At 37.7% G+C, this 26,647-nt stretch overlaps 2 protein-coding genes across 2 annotated transcripts in view; one reads left to right on the forward strand and one right to left on the reverse strand.

Moving 5' to 3' along the window:
- Positions 1-3,838: 3,838 nt before the first annotated feature.
- On the reverse strand, positions 3,839-13,935 carry KIAA1143 (KIAA1143 ortholog). Its single transcript, XM_030445100.1, has 3 exons — positions 13,743-13,935; positions 12,288-12,447; positions 3,839-5,598 (listed from the first exon to the last, which is right to left on the reverse strand). The coding sequence occupies exons 1-3, from the start codon at positions 13,848-13,850 to the stop codon at positions 5,387-5,389; spliced, it is 480 nt and encodes a 159-aa protein (XP_030300960.1). The 5' UTR covers positions 13,851-13,935; the 3' UTR covers positions 3,839-5,386.
- A 183-nt stretch (positions 13,936-14,118) lies between these two features.
- Positions 14,119-26,647, forward strand: part of KIF15 (kinesin family member 15) — a 34,421-nt gene continuing 21,892 nt past the window's right edge. The window contains exons 1-11 of the mRNA XM_030445380.1: positions 14,119-14,148; positions 15,798-15,840; positions 17,109-17,292; positions 18,580-18,656; positions 19,878-19,915; positions 20,606-20,703; positions 21,061-21,240; positions 21,877-22,086; positions 22,196-22,321; positions 23,500-23,622; positions 24,291-24,414. Of these exons, the coding sequence (XP_030301240.1) occupies positions 14,130-14,148; positions 15,798-15,840; positions 17,109-17,292; positions 18,580-18,656; positions 19,878-19,915; positions 20,606-20,703; positions 21,061-21,240; positions 21,877-22,086; positions 22,196-22,321; positions 23,500-23,622; positions 24,291-24,414 (1,222 nt within the window). The 5' untranslated portion in view covers positions 14,119-14,129. The remainder of the gene's footprint in view (positions 14,149-15,797; positions 15,841-17,108; positions 17,293-18,579; positions 18,657-19,877; positions 19,916-20,605; positions 20,704-21,060; positions 21,241-21,876; positions 22,087-22,195; positions 22,322-23,499; positions 23,623-24,290; positions 24,415-26,647) is intronic.

Below are 26,647 nucleotides of genomic sequence, written 5' to 3' on the forward strand. Positions count from 1 at the left end.
CTCCCTCTCAGCCCAAAGCTACAACAGAACAAATGTAGGATTCTTCCTTTTACTAGTTTTTATGAGTGTTTATTTTTATCTCTGCCTTCTTTGGCAAAGATTAAACCCATATTTTTTTTTTCACTGAATCTAGTACAAGGTGAAAATGAAGTCCTCATATTAATAAACTATATTTGAATGGGCTCCTTTACTCTTAAATTTGGCCTCTTTATTCTTAAATTTGGTTATTTTAAACTAGTTATATTAACACTGCAGACTGCTTTGGTTTTTTATTGAGATTCTGTGTTAGCTTTTGGTTTGTGCTAGCTAGCTCAGATTAAGAGCATATTGTTTCTTTGGTGAAGTCTCATCTAAAGCAGCCCAGTTTTCAAATGCTAAGTATTCAGGTCATTATTAGAATAACTCTTTATGGTGTTTCATCCTGGGGATCCAAAGTCAGAAGCTGCTGTAGTCTTTTCCTTAGAACTGACACTCTGCAGCTCTTTCCACTCTCCTGATAACATTTCCTAGTTTGTCATTCAGACAGTCATCATTTTTAAGGGATGCATTTTCAACCTTTCTATACTCATGCTTTTCTCCCACGTAACCCTGTGAGTTTCGTTCTTCCTCATACACTATGTTTTTGCTCAGAGGTATACAAACCATCTGTGCCTCTAATACAATGTTCTTAAATAGCCTCCAGGCAGATCTCTATGGTTTTTAAGTACTTCTCTTTGCCCTTCAGCCTGCTGTTAACCATTTTCCTCATAGTTTTGTAATCTGCCCTTTTAAAGTTCGTTGTTACTGTGCTGTCCCTAAGGGAACAACTCTTTCATGATATCAAAACTAAGAGTGTGCAGTGATCACCGTTACCCCACAGAGGTTTGACAACACCTTCTTCTAATAACTTCTGCCTACTACAAGGTTGCTCCCTCTTGCTCATGGCCTTAACTAATCAGGTATTGCACTGAGGACTGCCACAGGAGTCAAGGAAAAGGAATCCTTTGCCATATGGATTGGAATGGCACCAAAGCCACTTTAAATCTCCTGATAGGGGAAAAACTGGTTTTGCCAGCTGCTGCTTTACCTCCATCAAAAAATAAGAAGTCATAAAGGCGAAACCACCGCAGAATTGAATCTTTTGTAGTTTCCCTGACTGGTCCCATCCATTTTCCCCATGAGAATGTTACTTTCCAGGGGCTGGCTCTGAAACTGTATAGGTTTTCTAAATCTTAAGGAAGTCTACAGGAGGTTGCAGCCACTCAGGTAAAACCCTGTAGTGTTTCTTCCCTGGTTTTCATGGCTATCCTTGTGACTACTCTCTCTGGAATGCTCTCAAGGAAGTAGGGGGGAAAGGGATGGTCTACGGCATGAATAATCTCTTTGTAGATTGACACCTAACTCTAGGAATCACAGAATGGTTTGGGTTGGAAAGGAATGGGAACAAAGGGATGATACTGAAGAGGCAGTTGGATGATACTGAAGAGGCAGTTGATCCTTTCTGTTTGCTGAACACACAAAGCAATGATTTATGGCATCTTGCCATAGGAGGGCTACAGGTTATTAACCAACTTCAATGGACAAACACTTGCTGAGATTGCATATCGTACCTCTTATTCTGTACCAAAGGTAATGACTCATCTTCAGGCATGCCTGATGTCCTTGACAATGCAATTGGCTCCAAACAGCCAAGTGAAGCATTACTTAGTTAATACACTACAGCACAAGGGAAACAATCAGTTGAAAGGATGACATTGCTACTTCCTGCTTCATTACCAATCTGCAGCTTCCTAACAGGATTATATACTGGAGCACTGTAAAAAAAGACATTAAGTTCTGTGAGGAAAGTTTTAAAAAGTGTAATTAAACCAGCTAAATACAGGCTTCTTGCATTCAGTGTTTGCCAAAACAGCCTTTGATCCTCCAAATGATATTTCCTGGAAAAGTGCTGGACACAAAAACTAGACAAAAATAGAATTCTGACTCATTCCTTCCTGTTTAGGCCAATGAAATTACTACTTGCAATCCAACAAATATGTTTTTATTTGAAAAAAAATAACCTTATCAGACAGACTAGAAATATAACCAAGGCTAGGAACTCCTGGACCACCTGCCCACACATGCATTTTCTTGCTTATTCTGTCCCATTTCATTGCAATAATGCATCATTCTTGATGATTCACTTGACTCCTATCATTTAAATAAAGATCTGGGTACTTCAAAAGAAAGGTGACAGAGCATCTCACCTTTCCTGATGACATCCAAACACCTCTGACACAGAAAGCCTCCACTAAAAGCATCCATTGCTGCAATGCTCCTGCAGTTCCCTGGGTTTGCTCTGGCTAAGCTAAGGTGAAAACTAACAGCACCATCAGTAGATGTTCTGGAATCTTAAGGAACTAGGTAATTTCCAGTATTTCATTAATAACAACTATGCAAGAGTCCCATATTAGGTAAGAGGCCACAGCTACCTTCACTTTGGTCCTTCACAATGCTTCTCTCACACTTAGCTGAGCAAGCTCCACAAGAAAGAATAGACATTCCCCACTACATGAGGGGAAAAGGACTGGAGATGGGGGCAGGGAAGAGAGAGAAAGCAAGGAAGCAAGGAAGCAAGCAAAAGCCCATTCCAGTCCTAACCCCATGTTCCATGTGCTCACTTTGGCTTCCCTTTTATTAGAAAGTTCTTGTGATGATTATTTTTCCATGACCCATTGCTTAAGACAGGTGATTGCTTAAGACAGTTTTACATTTCTTTCCTAAATGAACAAGTAATTGTTCTCTTTAGTCACAGGTTTCGTGGGGAGTTGATGGCGTGTGTAATTTTCCTGGTGTGTCACATTAAAACCACTGAATTTTCACATGATTACTTGGCTAAAATGCTTTTGTGCATCACTCACACCTCTTAATAAATACATTTAATTAGTTACTGTTAGGTGAACTGGGAGTGAAATACAACGAATACAAAGGTCTCCTCCTGGTCAGTGCACTACAAATCACAGTCAGAATAAAGAAAAGAAACTGGGTTTCCCTATCCACCTTTCTTCCCCCTGCTGTGTTGCCTGAAGAACAACATGCTTTTCATAATACTATTTCCAAGTAAACCAAATTAATTTATTTGTACTTCAGACATCCGTCATGAAGTTGCAGGGCAAAGAGTATGATTAAGCAAAAGTACTGCACCCAAAATTTTTAGATGCCCCTCTTTTTACTCAACTTCTGTTTCTCCAGTCTTTCAGTAGAAAACAGTAATTTCTGTTTAAATGCATTTACCAGCCAGATTCAAACAAGACCTCAATCTTATTTTGAACATGCCAAATCAGCTGCAAGAGGCCTTCTCTGATTTTCAGGTAAATCCAAATTCCCTCTGATCTTTGGCAAACATTTATCTCTTGATAGCCATGTCTCCTAAACTGCCTCATGGCTAAAGTGAAGCGCTTTTAGGCTGTGCAAGAAAAACCTAAGCCAGTATATTTTTGTGCTGACAAACAGAACCAGAAAAGTTTAAGTAAGCAGTCAATGGTTAATTCATTTTTTCACATGAGTTTCAGCAAGTCAGAGTACTTAGTCAGTTGTTGAAATATGCCCAAATATTCCTTCAGTATACTGTAATGCTACAAGATTTCTCATGGGTGTGTGTATATATATATATATATATATATGTATTTAGTTTTTAATGGATTCAAACACTTTTTAAATATTCAATATAAATGAAAAAGTTCCTGGGAACTTTTCATTCTGTATTTCTTCTTCTGACATTTGATTTTCTTTTTCATATATTCAGAACACACACAAATTATGCATTTACAAATGTAACATGTCCACATGGGAATAATCAGGTTGTCACACTGCACCTCTCTGGCAGTGTTTATATCAGACCAGTGCAAAACCAAGACTTTATTTTCTATTCATACCTCTGGTTTCAGTTTTCTGAAAGGACAACAAATCTATTCATGTACAAAATTGGAGTAACATGCACTCACACAATTGGTGTGAAATAGGCTTGTATCTGATCTTATGTGGCCAGAAGCTGGTATGTACAGAGAGGCAGCAGTCAATAAGAGGCTTCATTATCAGGTGACAAAAAAAATCCCATTTTATGCACTGAAATTAAAATATCTTAGGACCACTTATAGAAAACATAATTTATTGTTTAACACCAGATTAACAAACTAAAACCAGCTGTTTCATACAGCAATGTCAAATTTGCTCCTCAATGAAGCTTTACAGCCTGAATAATTTTGAATGTCCTGTTACACAGCAGAACTGGTTTCATTGCCTTATACACTGTCACTCTGCAGCAGTTTCAGGTCTTGCTTAAATATTGTTGCAGAACATAAAGTATTTCCACATAATTTCAAATTCACTAGTCCCGTTTCTAGCACCTTCTTCTCCCCAGCTCCAACACCTTTGAATTTCAGCATAACCTGGTACATAAGTGCTGCAGAAATGGTCAGTGTACTGTACAAGGACAACTGCAAAATGCTAAAACTTCGTATCACAGTTGTAACATTTTTTTTACTTAAATTTCCTGTTTACAATTTCCTACTTGAAGACAACCCAAATACTACTTTTCCACTGTTTAAAGATGAAATAAATTCTTTTAAATAAGCTGTTTGAGATCCCAAATAATTATGAACACATATATAGCTGACTGGAACAAATATACTTGACCAAAAAAAGCCACCACCAAAAGAACAGCCCATCAGCATGACAGCAGAACTGCACATTCTCCAAGGGTTCAGACATCTTTCTTTTACATTAGTTGATACCATCAACTACATCAATTTTTTTTATCTTGCTAGCACAACTGAGTCAAAGTAATTTGATGCTTCTTAGACAGCAGTCACCAAAGACAGGATGAAGACTGTAAGATTCTAGCAACTGCAGGCTCACTTACTGCAAGGGCTCTGCAAAGAGCTTGTCAAACCACACATGCCAATTTTTGTTAAGCCATGAGAAAGAAAACTTCAGTGTCTAATCCACAGCAATGAAGTCTTTCTCTTTTGAATGTGAAGTCAGCAATAATAGATAAAACCCACACAATTATCAGGCCAGTACATTGATAGGAATCACATTTTTAGTAATGGAGGACACTTTAAAAGTACTGATTACAAATTTGCATAAGCTGGCTATGTACAGGTACATTTTGCTACTCATTTTGTGACCTCAAATAGCTTTTACATACATGGTTAAATTATCTTCTAAAATATAGACACAACAGACTGCTCATACAGTTCCATCTGAACTGCAAAGACTTAGCTCTTCCTACATTTATACTACGTTTCTCTAGTTGGACTATAACAAAGTAAGAGAAGACTCAGATACCATGCATCAATATGTAGGAAAACATTCAATCTTACTCAGATTCCTTGAAGAGTTAAGCTAAATATAAAAAATACAACCCCTAATCATCATTTTCCTCATCATCAAACGAGAGAAGACTGCTATTTTTTATTTGCTTAGCTGTACTCTGAGAAGCAGTTGCTTCTCTCTTAGTTTTCTTTGCCTCTTTCATCTTCTTACTTGAACTTACATTGAAGTCCAAAGTCTTCTCTGATGAACGTTTGGAAGGTTTCCTGAACATAATTTTTCCATCAGCAGGCTCTGGCTCACCATCTGTAAGAAAGAGATTAAAATAACAACTTGCATTGTTCTCACATACATACAGAATCCTCACAATTACCTCTTCCTTCTCCCAAGATCCTGAGATATTATACAACATATTGGAAATGTATTTTTTGGCCACAAAGTCTGTATCAGTGAATGTCCTTCATGCCCACACATTTGCTGCATGGCCACTGGCCCTTGAAGGCAATTCTCCTGTGTCCTACCAGACATAGGTTCCCACTAACCAGAGCTTTAACTTGGAAGAAATTGTGAACATTAGAGCTTTAACCCACACCATCCAGCCCCATCCAATTACCAAAATGGAAAGGACAGCTTTAGAGGATCTTCTAATTTCACTTCACTATTTGTAAAATCCATTACAACAAATGCCCTTATTTCAGAATTAGATGGCACATTTACAAGACAAAGCTTTTTTTTTTCTTCTAATATACTCTCTTCTGCTGAGACAGCTAAAAAGACTACATGGTCATAAACCTGCTTTTTATTGTCATATAGGATGAAAGTTTTAGGCTTTCTTTTTATCAGCAAAATAACCAAGCTATTCCAACTGACTAATTCTGCTCCTCTATATGTATTAGAGCAAAAAAAAAAAATTATAAACAAGAGAAGTCCCTTCTAGGATTATCAAGCAGAGCAGGAAAGCTACTGTACAAGTTACAGCACTGAGGCAGTATTTCTGGGGAAAAATGTATGTGTAAAGTCATGAATCAGACACAAAGGCTCATGCTGCAGTAATTTGCAATTTTTATAATGTATACGTGACAGGATGTTAAGGAACCATAGGTTCAGTGCAAGACATTTTTCCAAAAATACTTTATCGAATTTCATTATTCAACAGGAATTTCCTAACAACACGCATGTGTTTGACAAGATTATGTGCTATTAATTATAACCAATACATATGTTTTGTCTTTAGCATGAATTCTTTCCTCAATTCATAATCACTATGGCAAAAAACAATTCAGTGTTATCATGCACAGCACTGGCTGAAACTCTTCAGTACATACTCAAACAAAACAACTATTAAATCTGCTGTCTTTAAGGTAATGCAGTACAAATAAGGACAATCAACCCCATAAAGAAACTTCACTTATAAATCCTTAAGTTTTACAGGCCCTTTTAAAGGAATCTAGCCCTAAAAACTAAGCACCAATTCTGTCAATGACTTCTATAGAATGCACGCTTCTGGTAGCTTATGGAAGAATACTACTATGCAGAAAATAACTAACTAGGTTTTTGGGGAAATATTTCAGTACTGGTGCAATTGAAATGCATTGCAGTTACCAGGAATTACCAGCAATGATAAAATGTAGATATGACAAGCATGCTTGTCACTGGATCCATTGTAAATTTTGCATGGAAAGCTCAGGTGTTCAGATGCTGCACATGGGATACAAAGTCTTAGGACATGCCTATGGTAAATTCTGGCAGAGAAAAACAACTATTTCTGAAAACATATCCCACTCAACCAAACAAAATGGCCTATGTGCCATTTTCTTCAGAAGCTGGATGAAAAATTAAAAATATTTTTCCATATAACTGCCTCCATTTTGGGGCTCTGAAGTTAAATATAAAATAACTCCCTTTACTAATGTTTGGTTAACTACAAAGTTTACTTGGAAACTGAGATCTTCTAACTTATACAAGACCTGAGGAAAATAATATAAGTCAAATTCTGGAAACAAAAAAGGGAAGGGAAAAAAAAAAGCAGCATCCATAAGAGACATTTCACCTATAAGCAGGCCTGTCATTCAGCACACAGGCTGTATGCAGTAGTAGTACAGCTATGGAAATAGGACCTGAAAACAACCAGCTATTGCATGAGGAACAAATAAAAAATTCTAACTGGACACTCTTCTAAAGAGCAATCACTACCCTTCCTTAGAATGGTAAATCAAAAAACAAAAACCCTAAAAACTTGATGAAAGCATGTCCACAAAATAAATCAAACAACTATGTATTCATAATCAATTTAAAAATGGAAGTCAGAAACTTCATAGTTCATAGTTCACCATAGGGTGAACTGCACAAAATCATTTTGTCTTCTCAACCAGATGAAGAAACTAATTGGAATCTTTGCAATATGAATTTAAACTATTATTAAGCAAAGTGCATGAAGAGAGCAAAGCTAAATATTCCACCAAAACAGCAGCTAGCTTAGCTCTGACTCCCAGGGCCTCAGTATTATTTGCAGATCATTCTTATGAAAGGAAAAGATTTTAGCTCTTAGCCTGTTTAAACACTGTCAAAATTCACTGTATGCTGAAGTACATTCCTTTCAGCAAGAAGCCTAGGCCAGCTTCTGAGGACTATGATGTGTTGCAGTGTTTGACAAAGAATGAAGCAGTTGAAGTTACACAGCAGGCCCAGCCTTACCTAAGCAACTTGTAGAAAGAAAGATAACAGAGAGACTGAGTTTTTTTAAAGAATTTGATGTAGCAGCTCAAGATGCTGAGCTGAAAACTCATAAATTACATCAATTCAAGAATCCACAAATGAAGAATTGTTTTCCTTCTAATTGGGAGTAATGTATACCATTAAAAGGGTTTGGAATAATGAAGGTCTGAAAAAGAAACACTGCTCTTCAGTTTACTGTACTTTTTTATTCAGTAGTCATTTGCATAATTTTTAAGGAGTATCTGTCTGCATGGGTCAAGGAGGCAACAACAGGAAACACATGCTACTAAACTGGCAAGAACAGGAGGAGCAGCACAAACAATATTTCAATATATATGTCTATTCAATGACAAGGGTGAAAAAAATTATTATAACCTGGCAAGTTTCTCAACAGCTTCTGAGGTTGGAAGTTCAGCTCAGCCATTTCCAATGCTCCTTCTAGTGCTTTCTGGCCACCCAACTCTAGGCGTGTCTTGAGAACCATTTACTACAGGAATTTCACACACTGATGTCATGAAGATAAATAGCCAGTCTTGCTCAGATATTCACTCTCAATCATTTATGAGGAAAATTGGAAATTTAATTTTTTTTGTTACTTAAATACTGTAAAATTTGCTTTGGTTTAGATTCTTGCTGTTCACATGATGAAGAGCAGCATGAACCCTGTGATGTATCTGATAAAACAGCTGCTTATGCTAAGAAAAGAGCTCCAAAACCCAAGACATCAGGGACTGTATTCTCCTTGCCTCTCCTCTCTCCTGTCCTCCCCAAACCTCAGCATATAGAACTGAGACAAGAATAATATTATAGGACTTTGAATAAGTAAGGACACCTCCTGCCAGATTTGGTCATCTGCATGTATCTGAGGGTCCCAGAGGCCAGATGAACTACAAAAGCAGTAGAAAAATCAATTCCTTGGGCTATAATGAATGCTGGGATAAAGTATGTTGCACTAATTGCCACCTTTTCCTTTGTGGAAATCTAATTTCATGTAAAACCCCTTGTCTCTGAACCAACAGTACTGATTTATAAAAATGCTGCACAGAAATATTAGAAAAATGACTACTGATAAGCAAATTACTTATTTTTAAAAAGCCTCTAAGTCAGTCCTCCATGGAAAAAAAATTCCGTATTTCATTATGGAAGGGTGTTCCTCGTATAGGAAAGGTTCAGTCCTAAAAAAAAAAAAGTGCCTGTAACTTCAAGGTGGTGCAGGACTGATGGTTGGTCCTTTCCAACCGTGATGATTCTATGATTCTAACTATACTTGCAAGAGCCAATGTACAAGTTTCACTATTTTTTTTCTGCCTTAGGAGGCAACTGAGTGCATCTAGGACATTAATCAGCTTTTTTTGCCCAATTAATGGAAAAGCATTACACAGCTGTATAAGAAAATGTCACAGGAACTGCTCGTGCCTGAAATAAAGAAACCACAAAACCAAAATCTGTAGCTGTGTCAAACTGTTTGCAGAAGAAAATGAAGGAGGATGAAAATGAGACATGCAAAATCCTGTAATGGTATTCCAAACCAGAGCCTGAACACAGGGACCTTCAAATGAAGACAAATCACAACAGATACAGAGGAACCTCAAAACTGAGTACTTTCCACGTTTTGAAAAACTAACAATTTTCTTCACAACAGAAAATTAGCAGCACTTTACATCTGATCTGTCAAAGTGTCTCAGCACTGATGCATGGTGGAAAGGAAGCTTCTCAGTTGGGAAGCTGACTTCCTTGCTACCTTTCCAGCTTCACATAATTTCACTAATGGTCTGATCTGGGACTATATATTGTGGTTTAGCACCCATTGAAATAATTTCATTTTCAACTCTGAAATAAAAATCAAAACAAGAAGAAATGTAATCACATCACACAGCATAAAACGTTCTTTAGAGTTTCCAATTTCCAGAATTGGCAACTGTAAGAAGAAAAAAGAAAAGAAATTAACATGTTATTCAAAGCTCTCTCTATTAAACTAAAAGTAACCAGCTGTCTAAATACTTGCCTCTGACTAGAAATCAGGTCAGACTGACAGTGCAAAGGTGGACAAAGACTCAAAAAAAAGCCTTTAGTAAACTGTAGCACAGTCACTCACACTTTCACTGAAAATTTCACACCAGGTCCTCTCCACAGCAGATGAACATAGCAGCACCATTTATTCCCATAAGGCAAAAAAATAAAAAAGGAAAAGGAGGCTAAGACCTTGTATAGACAGCAAAGGCAGATGAATGAACAGTAACACAATAATGTAAAGGGAGGGCAGCAGTCCCTAGAGTATAGTGATTCAACACTCCTGCTAACCTAATACTGTGGATTTTTTCCTACAAATGCAAGTTATTACTCAAGGGCTGAAGGGGTAATAAGTAGAGGTGACAAAGTCCTACAGGGACTCAGTACTACCATCCTCACTCCATACAATTCTAACTTAGGAGTGTCTTTTTCCACCAAAGTCATTCAGTTCCTCATTCAAACACACTTCCATTTCATACTGTGTATTCAACTTGGTAGTTCTTTTGGACTTTCTTCACAGCATGGACTCCACCTCAATAGATTCTCATGGACAACTACTTCTTTTTGCCCAGACTTACAAAATCATTTTTTCTCCTACTGTGATCATTCAACATTCAAGTTGCTTATATGAAAAGGAAACCAATGCTTAGAAAGAGTCATGCCATTTCTTTCCAGTAGGTTGAAATTTCTCCTAGTAAGAGGGTGATCCCACTTTTAAAGAGAAATCTCGTGACAGCTTTACAAACTGCAACACCAAGCACATGAGTTAGACTTCAATAACAAGAGACCAGGAAGTTAGCCAGAAGTCAAAAGCATTTTCTCAGAGGAGTTCAAACTATATAAACACAGCCCTCAGTTCACTATCTGGTTATACCTTATATATCCACTATATTTATTATATATATCCATCTGCCAAAACAAACCAGGTGTAGTTTTATTTAGTTTCAAGCTAGCCTGCACTATAAAATTAGGAATTTTTCATCAATCTGCTTTTCAAAAATGTAAGATTCTCAACGTATTTCCCCCAGTACTGACATTTGAATTCTCCATGTATACCATTTCTACCAGTTAAATTTTAACCCACACTCCTAACAGAGGCATGGCACAAATCTGATTTTTTAATCCAAATGGCAGAAAAAGATGGAAGCTAAAGATGCCACATTGATAGCCACGTGCCAGTCTCTTAATCTGCTCCAATTTTACAGCTTTGTAAGTAGCCACAATAGCTACCTGAGGAAAAGTTCCACAGCTCCTACAAATCACCTTTCTGTTTTATACTTCTGAGGTTCCAGTTCTGTATTCCCAATTATCAAGACATTTCCACTAGAGACAGTAACATCTACATTTAATCTGTCTTTCGTCAGCAAAAATAAAAATAAAGCTACATTTCATCACACCCTATGTGATGATAGAAGGGTTTGGACTCTCAAAGCATTCATGTCAACCATAACTGAATGATGAATACTGACAGAAATTCTTAGCATAACTACATACATCAGCTGCAGTTTCACATCTTTATTGTCTAACTGCAACTCTCCCACGGCACTTCCACCCTTCCATTCTTGAAAAGCCTGTTAAATAACTCAAGACAAAGCTTTCTAATTCTTTGCATCAAAGAAACATTCTTTGCTGTACCTTGCTGCTTCTTGTAACTACTTTATCATCTGCTCTTTTCCAGTAAACCATTTAGCTTTGTTAAATATAGCTGGCAAGTCATAATATATATGAGGGATGATTTTAAGCAAGTAGTAACATGTAAGAGTCAGTTAAGTGAATGTGTTCCTGAGCTTGCACACCTGCCATTTTCCCTACTGAAGCACTAACCTGAGCTTGCTCCTTCTGCCCATACACTCCTTCATGAACTCACTGATTACCTTTAAGACATCAGCTCCATGGTAAATTTGGCCGAATTAATGAGTTGAAAACTGATCACAAGTGATGTCAAAAGACATCACAGAACAATGACCAAGCATAGCAAAAAAAAACCACCTCTAATAGAACTAAAATTCAGGTAGTTTTTGGAGGTAGGATGATGCACAAGCAAAGAAGCACAGAAAGGCAACAGTATAAAAAGCCAGACAGCTTGGATAAGTACTCAACAACTTCAGATCAGGAATCACAAATCCAAATTATGAAAAAAATTGAAAAATTAAAAACAATTAATCAAACATAGTATTAAATGGTAGAGAACTGAGCAAATGTCAAGCTCCCTTTTATGGGTTATCTCCCATTTGCTTTAGTAAGCAAGAAATGAGTAGTCTGAAATTCACCTGATTCATTTGACTTCAAGGCCTCTTTAATCTGCTTCTTAATTTTCATTGCTTCTTCAGCAGTCAGGTCCCCTTTTTTCAGTGCTACCACTTGAGGCTGCTCATCTTCATTGTCACTGCCATTTTCACTATCATCATCTGCAAGTGGAAGCTGCTCTCTCTAGACAGGACACAGAAGCAATTGTGATCACTACATTAAATCACATCAGCCAAGGGTGGGACTTTTGCAGTAAGATTAGAGAGGCCTGGCACAGCTGTCAGTGTCAGGCCCTCCCAACATGTTTTGTCTAAATGGCACTCCAGTTCTATCACTGAGACATAGCATGCCCTACAGACAAACAGTATGGGATCTTTTAATGAAAGACCAAAACAGCAGGAAGTTAATAAATTAATTCGTTTTGTTCATTACTTGTGCTCTGAGACAGATGAATCACTTGGAATAAAATTTTATATATATATATATATATATATACTCATTGACATGGAAACCTCACTGTGACAACATGAAGTGTGGCACTACTACATATAGGAAAACTTCATCTTAGAGGCAAAAGTATAGACAGTATTACCACCATCTACTGAAGTTACCAACAGATGGGCAAAATGCAGGTTTTCTCAGGACCAAAACAGTTCATACTCATTTACCGAAGGCATACTTTACCTCCAATTCTAGCTCATCACAAATAATTACGAGCCTCTTTCTTAAGGTATCTCATAAAATCTTACCATTAACACGACACACACATAAAAGCAAATTAAAAACACAGGGGGGAAAAATAATGGCCTTAGAAAAGGCTGCTTTTTTATCACGCTGGCTCAAAACCTGCCCCTTGCTCCTCTGGCCACCACACCAGACTTTGTGCCTGCTGACCTGATGTTACAATGATGTCAAACTCTTTCCCATGGGTACTTTTACTATAATCTTTAAAACTTTTTTTAAACTATTTTTATTTTTAAATCTTGCCTGGGCTTTGTAAGGCCAGATGAACTTAGGACATCATTGCAGTTTCCCCCATTGCACCCACACCACTTGGGCACTGCCAGCTCTGCAAAGGGCCGCATCATTACACCACCAGTTATTAAAAACAGCAGCAGGGAGGGGAACTGGTTTTTTTATGGTATTGCTGTATTGAATCTCCAAGACAGAAGCAAGTTACAAGGGCCGCCTCATTTAATTCTGAGCGGGAAGCTATCGGTACCCCTTACCCTACAGGGGGCAACGCCTCAAGTACCTCTCCCTCAGCTCCATTTAAGGCCCGAGGGGGAGGGGGGGGGGGGGGGGGGGGTGCGTGGAAGGCGAGGAGCACCGTGGAAGGCGGGGGGGCAGCGTGGAAGGCGGGGGGGCAGCGTGGAAGGCGGGGGGCCGCCGCCGCAGTGGGAATGGATGCAAGGCCCCAACACAAGCCCAGGGGAAGGGAGGGCCGCGCTGCCCGAGCGCAAGTGCCAGGCTGTTACCTTGGTTTCCACCGTGGGCCCCTCCCGATACCCGACCTGCCGCTTGAAGCGGCTGAGGAAAGCGGGCTCGGCCGGCCGCACGTAGGAGACCTGATTCCTTTTGCTCATGACGGCCGCCTCCGCTTCCGGTCCTGTGGAACTCGAGAGGACGGCAGCCCTGGTGGGACAGAACTCTCTCCCCCTCAGGCGACAGGGTGCGCAGGGAGTCTCAGCCAATGGCGAGAGCGATGCCTCAGCGGACGTAAAGCGAAATGGCCGCACCCGCCGTGGCTTCGAGGAAGGGGCGGGGCCGCGCCGCGCCGAGCGCCAAATTCAAACCTTCCGCCATTTTGGAGCGGGGGTCGGGAAGAGGGGAGGTGCTGAGGACGGTAGGGCCCGGTGAGGATCATGGCGCCCGGCGTGAGAGGTGAGGCGGGACCCGCCAGACTGTGGGTCTGAAGAGGCTGAGGGGTCTTTTCCCCGCTATGCGGGGAGCAGCGCGGGTCGGGGGAGGCCCGGCGAGGGCGGCTGCATTGCCGGCATTCTCCCCGGTGCGGTGAGGGCCGACTGCCTTCCAGTGCGGGTGGCGGCCGGGTGTAGGATTTAACAGGGTCAGGTAGAAGTATGTCCGTGTCGGCTGGGCCCGGTGCCCGAAGGGGGAGCCCATAGTCTGGGGCTGCGACGCCAGGTTGCAGCGCTGCCCTCGGTGGTGTCGGGGAAGGGCGGTGGGGGGGGGGAGAGGGGTGTAGGAGGGTGACCCCCAGAGCTTCTGGCACTGGAACCCTCTCGGATGCCAGGGGTTGATGAGGCTGAGCAGCCCTCCCAAGTCGGAAGACGTTGTAAGCCTTGTTGCTTGCAGCCTCGATCACTTCCGTCACCTGTAATTTTACCGGGTTTTTATTAAGTGTGATGCATGTAACTGTGGTCTCTTGCAAATGATCAAGGCAAAGCAGCCCTTTAAGGTGAGCGCTAAGAAGGGTTACCTGCGAGTCGGCTGTAGGTACAGATTGTGCAAGTATCTATCACTGTGATTTCAGTTTTAAAATACGCTGCTTTTCTTGTCCCACCTCGTTTTGTTACCGTGTGTTTGGAAGAATAAATAGCCGAATTAGAAATTAGCGTGTTTGTGTGAATCAAAATAGGTAGGCTTGCATGGCAACGGCAGGATATCTATGGAGTATGAATGTTAATGAGAAAGCCAGGGCCTCTGCATATCATTAATTCTACATTTAAAGGGATCGCCCTATAGTAGAGCCTGTAAATTCTTTATTACTTGAATATTTTGGTAAATCACCTTTCGTTGTAATTTTACTTATTTTTATTTATTTACTTATTTTTATTTATTTACTTATTTTTATTTATTTACTTATTTTTATTTATTTACTTATTTTTATTTATTTACTTATTTTTATTTATTTACTTATTTTTATTTATTTACTTATTTTTATTTATTTACTTATTTTTATTTATTTACTTATTTTTATTTATTTACTTATTTTTATTTATTTACTTATTTTATAAATTTGGTTCTTGGTATTTTGTCTAATCTATGTGAAATAATTTTATATCAGATTCACCCTTAAGGAAAAATCAGGCGGGTTGGGTACTTAGGGGATATACTAAGTGCCACCACTCTGAAATGTTAAATGAGGCTCATGAGGCTCATAGATAGAAGGGTAATTTTATGCATGGCAGTGCTTAATATTACTTCATTTAAGTGGGAGTAAAAGAGCTACTCAGTTGCCAAGGTTTAGGAAATTCACTTTTTGCAGTCACATCAGTAAAACTATTTCATGCTGTATTTTTGTTTTATTTACAGTGAGTTAGCAATTTTTTTAAACATAATGCTAATATATAATACTATTAACACGTTCCTAGTTCTCCAAAACGCATGGAAAACCCTTCACACATTTACTTACTGCACATGCATTTTGCATGCTTACGTTGCAGTACTAGACCTTTGCAATAAACTCCAAGGTTCTCCATCTCCCACAGCACTGCTTACAGTATTTTCTATTTAAATTGAATTTTTTGAGCAGTAATTTATCTTGTTTAATTTTTGTTTTGCTTTTATAGGAGACTTACGTGATGCTGCAGTACCTTCGTTTAACTCACCTAGGTAAAGTAGGATGGGCCAGTTTCTATGTATGAATAATCACACTGCAAAGTGCAATCAAAGCTTAGTATAACTCTGTAAAATAGTTTTTTTCTCTTTCAACATATTCCTCCACGTTATTGCCTTTCTCTCTAAATTTCCTTATAGTTTTGGGTTTTTAAAGTTCTCTTAATAAATGTGTTGTTCTGAGGCATCAGATTCCTCTTGGAATGCTGCCATGTGGCAAGTTCTCATTTGTCTACTAGCTCTGCATCTGGATTCTAGAGTTTCTCTAAAGAGTTATTCCACAAGGAACGTTAATTGTGTGAGAAAGTCCTAAGCTAAAACAAAAACCTCCTGTCCAAATATAAACAATTTCTGGCACAGAATAATATTATCTATTAAAAAAATATTCAGCAAGTTAGTATGGTATGTTTTAAGCCCAGTGTAATGTCTTTCCTTTCTCATCTGCTTCCTCTGTTTTTACCTCTATTCCTCTGCCATTCCCCCCACCCCACATTGCAGTCATGAAAGTGTTTCCCTCACTTTTCTGTTCCTTTCTCTTGTTTACCAAAAGTAAAAATTAGTAACAGATATAACACTCTTGTGCAATAAGTGCTTTTGGGGAAAGAATGAAATAAAGTAAATACAAGTTTACTGACGCTATGTAAGAATTCAGTTCTCTAATATTATATCAGTATATTGGTGTTGATGCCAAGGACTCCTCAAAGCTTTAATAGTCATGCAGTTACTTGTTTAAGCAAAAATTACTGGTGCATCCACTGATAAATGTGATGAAATAGATTAGGGAACGTAGGTACATGTAGAGTTTATTAGACTCATAAGTAAAAAGTTGGCTGTTCTTTCTTGCAAGTCACAGAGAAAAATGCAAGTAACTTTCTTGCTCTAATATTGCATCATCTGCTCCATTTGTAATGTCTTTTATAACTTCCAGTGGTAAGAAGGATGCTTGAAACCCATTGTCATAGCAATTACTCAAAATGTTATTATTAATAGCATTGCTTTTATATATCTCAAGTTGACTGTTAAATGTGATTTTTTTAGAACTGAAGTTTCACACTACAGCAATAAATGCCAGTAATTACATATTCTTTGTTTTTAAAACCATATTGTTTCCTTTAATAAATTTGTGACTTGTAATGAACAGATGCATACAGCATCAATTAGCATATTTTCAGGAGAGACCTTGCTTGGCCTGATTTTTTTGGTTTGGTTTTTATCAAACAGCTGATCTATTTTTTAAATAATCTAATGCATAATTATTAATTCAGTGTTGAAGGTGATGCTATCAAAGTGTACGTCAGGGTACGTCCCCCTTCGGAGGGAACTGCGTTAACCGATGGAGATCAGGGCTTGTGTTTATCTGTTCTTTCATCAAATACCATCCGTCTGCATTCAAAGCCTGAGCCAAAGATCTTCACTTTTGATTACGTTGCAAATATGGAGACAACACAGGTAATAACTTCCAGAATCTCATAACAGCATTGCAGTTTTCCCAAATGTTGGCCTCTTTTGCCAGACGACTTTCAACCAGACAAGAGGGCATGGTCTTAAGTTGTGCCAGGGGAAATTTAGGTTAGATATTAGAAAGAATTTCTTTACGGAAAGAGTGATCAGGCATTGGAATGGGCTGCCCAGGGAAGTAGTGGATTCTCCATCCCTGGAGATATTTAAAAAGAGACTGGATGTGGCACTCAGTGCCATGGTCTAGCAACTGTGGTGGTGGTTCAAGGGTTGGACTCGATGATCTCTGAGGTCCCTTCCAACCCAGCCAATTCTATGATTCTATGAAACTACTTCAGTAAACCTTTCTAAAGATGTAATGCCTTAGGCCTTATTTTTCTCGGTGGTCAGGCAGGTAATATATAGAAATGTTATCACCTAGAAATGTTGCACTGTATTCTGCTCTCTAATGGTTTTAATGTAAGTTTTTAACCATTAATTTATGTAATTAAAGTTTGCATTAGAAGTAAAGGTTCTATTGGTAAATGTTACAGTAATGCTATGGACAGAAAAATAAATCTCCCCCATTGAGATGAAAATATAAAAATAGCTAGCAGTCAGTAGCTGATATTAAGGATGTATTTTGTATCTTAGGAACTCTAACAGTTTGTATCCTATTTATTGTATTTCCTTTGTATATGTTTACTTTTAAAACATTTTTCCTCTTGGACAGGTAACAGCAGATGGCAAACCCTTCTATTTTTATTTATAATATTGTGTTTTTTAAATTCTGAACATAATTTTAATTCCTTTAAGACTTGAATTCTATTTATTTTGCATTTAAAAACCAAAATCCCCAAAGAGCTCCATCTACTGTAAGCTGTTTTTTGTCGCTAGGCTCTTTTTGCAGGCCTCAGCGAACTTCGTGAAAATAAACAATATATGTTTATATAATATATGTTGCAAATTAAGTAGGTTTTGAGAGTCATAGGCTCAACTTTGACCTACTGATGATATGAACCACATAACATAATAAAAATGAATGTAATATTGACTTGAAAGCCATTACTAAGATGTTGAGTTTTACCATTTCTCCTACAGTTATCAACAAGGAGTAACTTTCAGAGAGAATGATTTGTGTCACAGACTCTTATAATATATATATTATTTTGGTGTGAGAACTCCAGGGGTTATGATCCATGTCTAACCTTAAAGACTGCTTCTACTTTATGAAGTTATGAAAAAAATGATATACTTAAATGACTGGTTCCAAGTGCTTTCTCTTTCCCTTGTCCCCAGGAGTCTGTGTTCTCAAGTGTGGCCAGAAGTATTGTTGAATCTTGCATGAATGGCTACAATGGAACCATCTTTGCATAGTAAGTCCTTTTGATGGCATTTCATAGCAGTGGCAACACTTGAGGGGATTGTGTTAATGCGTAGTTGTGGTTTTAAGTGCCAGAGCCTTCTAAATACAGTAAGCTTTGGAAATGCTTGCTTAGTGCACAACCTAAGGAATGTTCCTGCAATATTGAAGTGAATGTCTAATGCCTCTTTCACTGAAATCTCTGTAGGTGTTGTGCCTCTAATACTTTAGGCCAATAATGTGGATTATAAACTCATTTCAATTTTACTATTGTTTGTCTAAAAAGTTATGGTACTATTAAAGAGAAAGCTAGTTGTTAGCAATATTCCCATAGTAAAATGGAGTGAAAATCACTTGATGTAGTGTACCAAGGCAACCAGGTGCCCCTAATTGCCAGGGAGTGGGCATGAGCTTGTATTAAGCCCACCTGTGCCTAATTAGGGACACCTGGTTGCCTTGTTACACTACAACTTGGTCTTGATATTTGTCCAGCTCAACTCTTTGGTCAGTCTTAGCTGCCTGTAGAAGAACTCATGAATGATGATTTTAACTTTTAAAATGCTTCCAATATAGAAATAAATCCATGACTAGCAGCATGAACATCATTATATGAACTCCCAGATTTTTTTCATTAAGAAAACTGAGTAAGCACTTTTGTCAAAAATGCTAACTTGAAAGACTGATTAATGAAAACCTTGTTGGGTTTTTATCCTAGCACAGCATTTGCAGAACTGTGAAAGGAAGTCTACTTCACTGCCATATGGAAATGTGGAAATACAAAATGTGGAAAAATTACGTTAAATTGCCCTGAAGTTTCTCTAGCATGATTAAAAACTGTAGTCAAATAATATGTGACTTAAAAGTGCTTTACTCATTTTGGGTTTGTGTGCTTCTGAGTGACACAAAACTCGAAAGACTGAGCCAAAAATTAGTTTAATGTATATATTTGAAAGCCTTTATTATAGTGCTAAGTTTTATTTCTCTGTCGAAAAACAGAATTAAGGAATAAAATGGGAGGGGGGGGAGAGAGGGAGAGAAAAGATGATTTTATCGTCAAAGTTGCTGTTCTTTTTTATACCTTTTTATCTGACTCATTTCTTAGCTTGCCTCTCTTTATCTTCAGTTTAGAAGAATTTTCATTGTCATCTGTTAATTCTCCTTAAAAGATGCAGATTAATGAAAAATTCAGAGTCAAAATTAAGTTTTATCTGACTTTTTTTGTTGTTGTTGCTAGTGGTCAGACTGGGTCAGGAAAAACCTTCACTATGATGGGTAAGTGCAGAGAGAGCTTAATCTTAAGATGCTTTCTTAATGTTTCTTTGTCTTGAGTTGAAATGTCATCTTGCTCAAACACCAGGGTATGCAACAGTTTTTTGTATTAAAATATAGCAAAGTTTTCCAAATAACTGTTTCCTAGCCAGCTAGAAATTTGAGGCCTCTTTGTATATGAAAGCATCCCTTTGTGACCTGTTTCTTCATACAGTGGTGATTTTAAATGTGTTAAAATTGTATTTGACATTAGAAAGTTACTGAAATAACCAAAACCAGTTTGGCCAACGTGCTTTTGAGGACCACATAGAAACTGTAGACTACACAAAACGTGTGCGTAAATCCACCCCATCTTTCTGGTTCTTCAAATCAGGGTTAAGTTAGCTGTGTTAACATACTTGAACATTGTATGTGTTTTCTGTGGTAGTCCATGTAGTTTATACTATTTTGGACTTGGGTAACCTATGGACAGGTAAAAAAACTTTCACAAACATCATTTAGACTACACATAAGTTTTTTTATGGGATGTTATCTTAGATCTTGAAAGATTGTGGTATTGCATTTCTTCTTGGGTTTTGTCATGAACTGACTAAAACCTGGTTGCTGCAGTCTTCTATAAGGGTGTCTTGATGAGGTCAACCATTACTACTGAGTAGTACTAATTAATTGTTATTTAAATTAAAATCTCTTTAGGACCATCGGATTCTGATAATTTCACTCACAGCCTGAGAGGGGTAATTCCACGGAGCTTTGAATACTTATTTTTTCTAATTGAACGTGAAAAAGAAAAGGTACGTTAATACTTATTATTGCAGTGAAAGCAATGTCTTGCATTAAGATAAGCTAAGGCTGTTTGGTAAGATGACTCTGTAGCAGTCAAATTTCCAGGATTATTGTTATCCTGCATTAAGAAATGCTTCCATCTAGTACTCTACCGTATTACTATTTTTTCAGACACAAATGTGCTTGTATTTTGAGTCTAAAAATGCATTTAGGTTTCTGGATGTTGCTTCTCATTTGGTCATCAGAAATGTACAGGGTGTCATGCATATGCAACCTACTAACTTTAAACATGTAAGAAGCAAAGCACTGCTATACAACAGTAGACTTTACCAAATCAGTCTGTTTATAATATAAATGTTTTTCAGGCTGGCAGCGGAAAGAGTTTTCTCTGCAAATGTTCGTTTATTGAAATATACAATGAACAGATATTTGACTTGCTCGATTCTGCTTCAGCTGGACTCTTTCTCAGAGAACACATAAAAAAGGGAGTCTTTGTTGATGGTGCTATAGAACAAGTGCTGACATCTGCTGCTGAAGCATATCAGGTACTTTTTGTCACTTTTTAATGCTTGGACTGTTTGTCTTGATGCTTATTTGGTAAATGTTCCTGTTTGATTAAAGCACATCAAAAAAACAGTGTAAAAAGCTGTTTCTAGGCAGTGCTCCTGCATATCCCTCACATGTAAGAAATCATGTAGTTCTGGAGTTTGGAATATATGAATTGCAGTTTAATCTTTCTCTAATGCTTGCCCTATACACCTTTTAAAGAATAACAGAGAACTACATCTCCTGCTAATCGGGTAGCATGGGTGTTCCGTAATTTAGATTTAGATCTAGAAAGATTTCTTTCTCTCTGGTAGAGGTGCATACATGTATACTTCTGTGTCTTAAAATATTTTTCTTTGTGTGCTTTTAGCATACCATTAATGATATGTCGGGCTTTCAAATGGCAGTGGCACTCTTGGAATAGTGTTTTTCTTAAGCTTGACTAGCTATATTTTTCAGTTTTAAAACTGGATAAAGTAAAGTCTCTGTCCTTGAAAGTTTTGAAAGCTGTTGCACTTGTCATTGACTATGCCAGCTGAAAGTAAAATAGAGTCATAGTATAAATTGGGTTGGAAGGGACCTCAATGGGTATAGTCTGAGATATTTGATATTATCTGATTTTTTTTCATGCTTAGGTATTAACTATGGGCTGGAGAAACCGTCGTGTAGCATCGACCTCAATGAACAGAGAATCCTCAAGGTCACATGCAGTTTTCACCATCACAGTGGAATCCATGGAGAAAAACAATGACATTGTTAACATTCGCTCTTCAATGCTCAACCTGGTAGACTTGGCAGGATCTGAGAGACAGAAGGATACACATACAGAAGGGCTGAGGCTGAAGGTTAGTTCTGTAATGTCTGTGACATCTTGTTTCAGGTGCACTGCTCTGTTGCATCCACTAAATCTGTTCACCTTTGTTCTCTTTTTTTATTTTTAATTTTTTTTTTTAGGAAGCAGGTAACATAAACCGATCACTGAGTTGCCTGGGCCAAGTGATTACAGCACTTGTTGATGTGGGTAATGGAAAACAGAGGCACGTTTGTTACCGGGATTCCAAGCTCACTTTTCTGTTACGGGTAAGATATTCTGAATATTATATGCTACTTGAGGTGTAGAAAATATATTTGGGCTGGGGTTTTTTTACTCTAAAAAGCTGAACTCAGGTATGTTAAAAAAATTCTTTTAGTATTGGGCAGCTGAAACAAAGTTTGAAAAATATCTTCCTTAACCAAGCAGACTTCCAGTTGATTACTGCAGGCAAATTTTTTTAGGCTCATAGTCTCTTTTCACATATTTGCAAGTTTTAAAGGAAAAGAAGCATGATTTTTCATCCCTGAAATTTGGGACATACTGTGTATCACTGTATAATGATTAGAATATGTTGGAACATTGGACAGGATTTCCAGAATTAGCCTATGTGTGCTAAGTGTGGGTGTGATGCTAGGAATTCAGTAAACTTACTTTCCTATCTAAAAGTTTCTGGTTTTAAGGTGCACAGAAAACAAAGATGAAAGCAGCTAAAGATTCATTGGAAGCCAGCCTTCACCAAGATTCTGTAAACAGTAATGACTAATATCTGTAAAATATTTATTGTAATACAGTACTTGTACATAGTATAGTATTTACAACTCAGTATTGTTGTGATCTAGTCAAAATTTCCCAATCCATTCCATCTCTGTCCCATGTATAGATTAGAACTGTGAACCTCTGAAGAGTTGTTATTCTAATGCAACCCAAAATTTATACAGATTGGAATAGATGCAGCTGTATGAGCTGTTACTTTCCTAAGTGGTTTTGTTTGGTTGCTTTTCTAAGGTGAATGTACTGCAAAGAAGTCTACAAACATGGTGATCTCTATTAGCCAGAGAGAATGCAATTGAGCTATTTTGGGCTATTTTGTAGTATTAGGCTTTTAGAATCTTAAATATACCTATTATCTACTCCAGAGATCTACTTTATTCCCTGAATTATTTTTTCCCCTCTTTTTCTGTTCAGGTGTAACAAGTATCTCAAACTGTGGATTAGTAATATATAACCAAGGTTTTGGAAACCCAAATAAAGTCTTTATTTGCAGTCACATCCTTTCTACCCACATTTGAAATAAAAATTGCAGAAGCTCAAGTAGAATGAAAATTTTTTGAATAAAATCCCTTCTGCAGTTTGTTCAAAATGATGCAGAGTAGCTCCTAGGTGATAGGCTTCCTGCTGTAGCCAAAACCATGCAAATGAAGATAATTCCTATTTTTTTAAATAGGATTCCCTTGGCGGTAATGCAAAAACCTGTATAATTGCAAATGTTCATCCAGGATCCAGGTGTTTTGGTGAAACACTATCCACCCTTAATTTTGCCCAGCGAGCGAAGTTGATTAAGAATAAGGTAAGAGAATTCAATGTCTTCATCGTGGCAACAATTTCTAATTTAAATTACACATGTGCAAACCAGATAGCTTCATTGGGATACTTTTGTGCTTTCACTGATTCAAATTACTATAACTTATTTTAAAATCCTAAATTTGCTTTCCTAAATGTTATGACAAATGATATCTGAAAAGAACTTGTTTGCTTTTGATTATGAGTAGAGTATAACAGTTGGAGACTAAATACTGGCTGATAGTAGTGTTTACTCATTGCTTTTTCTCTGAGCACTTCAGTGGAAAGAGTTAAGTAAATCTGTACTAAATGTGTAATTGTTATTTTAAAAATTATATTCAATAGTATTTCAGTTGTGTTAGTTTTTTTATGTGCTAATTCCAAAAACATTATTTCTAATGCGTGTATTTTGAGATGTTGTCCTCTTCTTTGCTTCAACTTTGGTCAAAAAGCTTTAAAGAAAATTCTGGAAAAAATATTGAATATTTTTTAAGCAATATTTTTAGCTAAACTTTGACTTCCTGGTTTCTCAGTAAACCAGACTTTTTTCTCATGAGTTCTTCCTTTCCTAAAATAGAAACTTCTCATTACTTTTGTTGTTTTGAAGTTTGACTTTTTATCTTACAAGTTTTTTTTCATTTGTACTTCCTGATTTTCTCAATATTTTTATGAAAGGCTGTGGTAAATGAAGACACACAAGGAAATGTGAGCCAACTGCAAGCTGAAGTCAAGAAGTTGAAAGAGCAGCTTGCTCAACTTACTTCAGTGCCGTCTATGCATGATATTTCTGTATCACAAGGTAAGAGTTTGGAGTGTGAGGAGAGAGACCTTGCTGCTTGTTTTAGCCTAGAGTGTTGGAGCCTTATGTAGTTCATTAAGTTTCTCAATGACTAATGTAGGGATTGACCTCCAGAGGTAGCATTTGTCTTGTTGATCCCTTTTCCTGTATTTGTATCTAATATTTTGCAGAAATTGTTAATGTGATCTTATCTTCTTCCTCCCATAAGTTTGTGTATAGGGCTATGGTTTTTTTTATAGAATATCTAAAATGTTCTTCCAATTCATAAGAGTTATGCTGCCTTCATAGAATCAGCTGGGTTGGAAGGGACATCAGATATCAAGTCCAACCCTTGATCCACTACTGCTGCAGTTACCAGCCCATGGCACTGAGTGCCACATCCAGTCTCTTTTTAAATATCTCCAGGGACGGAGAATCCACTACTTCCCTGGGCAGCCCATTCCAATGCTTGATCACTCTCTCTGTAAAGAAATTCTTTCTAATGTCCAACCTAAGCTTCCCCCAGCACAACTTAAGACCATGCCCTCTTGTCTTGCTGAGAGTTGCCTGGGAAAAGAGACCAACCCCCACCTGGCTACACCCTCCTTTCAGGGAGTTGTAGAGAGTGATGAGGTCTCCTCTGAGCCTCCTCTTCTCCAGGCTGAACACCCCCAGCTCCCTCAGCCTCTCCTCATAGGATCTGTGCTCGAGTCCCTTCACCAGCTTAGTTGCCCTCCTTTGGACCTGCTCCAGGACCTCAATCTCCTTCCTTAACTGAGGGGCCCAGAACTGGACACAGTACTTGAGGTGTGGCCTCACCAGCACTGAGTACAGTACAGTACTTCCCTGGGCAGCCCATTCCAATGTCTGATCAAAGTAACCAAAGGCTTATGTGTGATTGCTTGTATATTTAGGATGGAAGGAGGGCACTAAAATGTTGATAGTGCCCACTGAATCCACATTCTTTTTAAGCTCAGGACTGGATACTTTTTTCATCCTCCTTCTCCTTTTTCTTGTTCAGAAGGGTCCAAAGAATGCTTGCCTTTCAGTAAAAGATAATTTTCAATGTAAGATGGTAATGGAGTTTTTATCAATATGTAATTTTTTTATTCCAGAGCCTTTTCACTGCACCATTCCATCTGCAATATGCATCCTAGCATTGCTTTCCACTATGTATATTTCTCACCAAAATATGCTGCCTTATAATGCTTGATTACAAGGTAGTAAACTTTGTCTTGTAACTCATTAGTATGATCCTGAGGTCAAATCTTTCCTGACCTCACCAAGAAATAGAAGATACAACCATAGGAACCATAAGAGAAGATAAGGGGCTAGTCTAATATAAAGCATCTGTGGTTGAATTTTTCTAAGGGAAAATTACTTCTCTGTGAGCTTACATAATTTAACCAGTAAAACCAAGTTGGTGATTATGTGGAACACTGAATTGCTGTCAGTGAATACAAAAGTATTAGCAGAAGGCCCAAAAATGTTGGACTGGTGATAGAGCTCTGAGGGAAAGCAAATGTTGGTTAAATGCTGGACAGAGATTTTATGCAGGACCTAGTGCATTAGAGCTGTGTTTATGCAGTTAGTAATGTTTGTAACATTGGATCACACAAATATGAAATCTGCTTACTAGCTACTTTTTTTAAATGCCATAATGTTTTTAAATATATTAAGCAACAATAAAGCATTTATTTTGTACCTAGATACTGTGGTGATTAGTACTCTATAAATAAGTAGTCTGCATAAGAATATTAAGGAAATCTATTTGGAATTAATTTCTGAAGTGGATTAGTTAAGCCCTTTTTAATCCCCTGTGTGGACAATTTCTTTCCAGATTAATCCACTAATTGTCCACTTAATAAATGCTTATTTTCCTGAATTTTTATGAACCATTTAGTTCACTTTTAATATGTGTAAACTGTAATAATAATACAAATAATGGCTTCACGTTATCAAATTAATTTCAGAGGGGTTTTGCATTTTTTAGATACACTCATCTGAACAAAGTGATTCTTTAATTTTAATAAAGTTCATTGCAAAGCCATTTAATGCTTGAAGAACTTTGTTAATTATACAATTATGTATATTGACGGTTCTTTATCAGCACTTGCAGGTGACTACATGTCTTTGCCCTGGGTACAGCACATGATCTTAGAGAAATTATATTGCTCAAATAATTTAAATAAAATTTTCTTTAAACAAATGCCATGTCTAGGAAATTCTGGTTAACTGGTATTTTAATAAATCT

Source organism: Calypte anna, chromosome 2 (assembly GCF_003957555.1).
Source record: "Calypte anna isolate BGI_N300 chromosome 2, bCalAnn1_v1.p, whole genome shotgun sequence".
Lineage (NCBI taxonomy): Eukaryota > Metazoa > Chordata > Aves > Apodiformes > Trochilidae > Calypte > Calypte anna.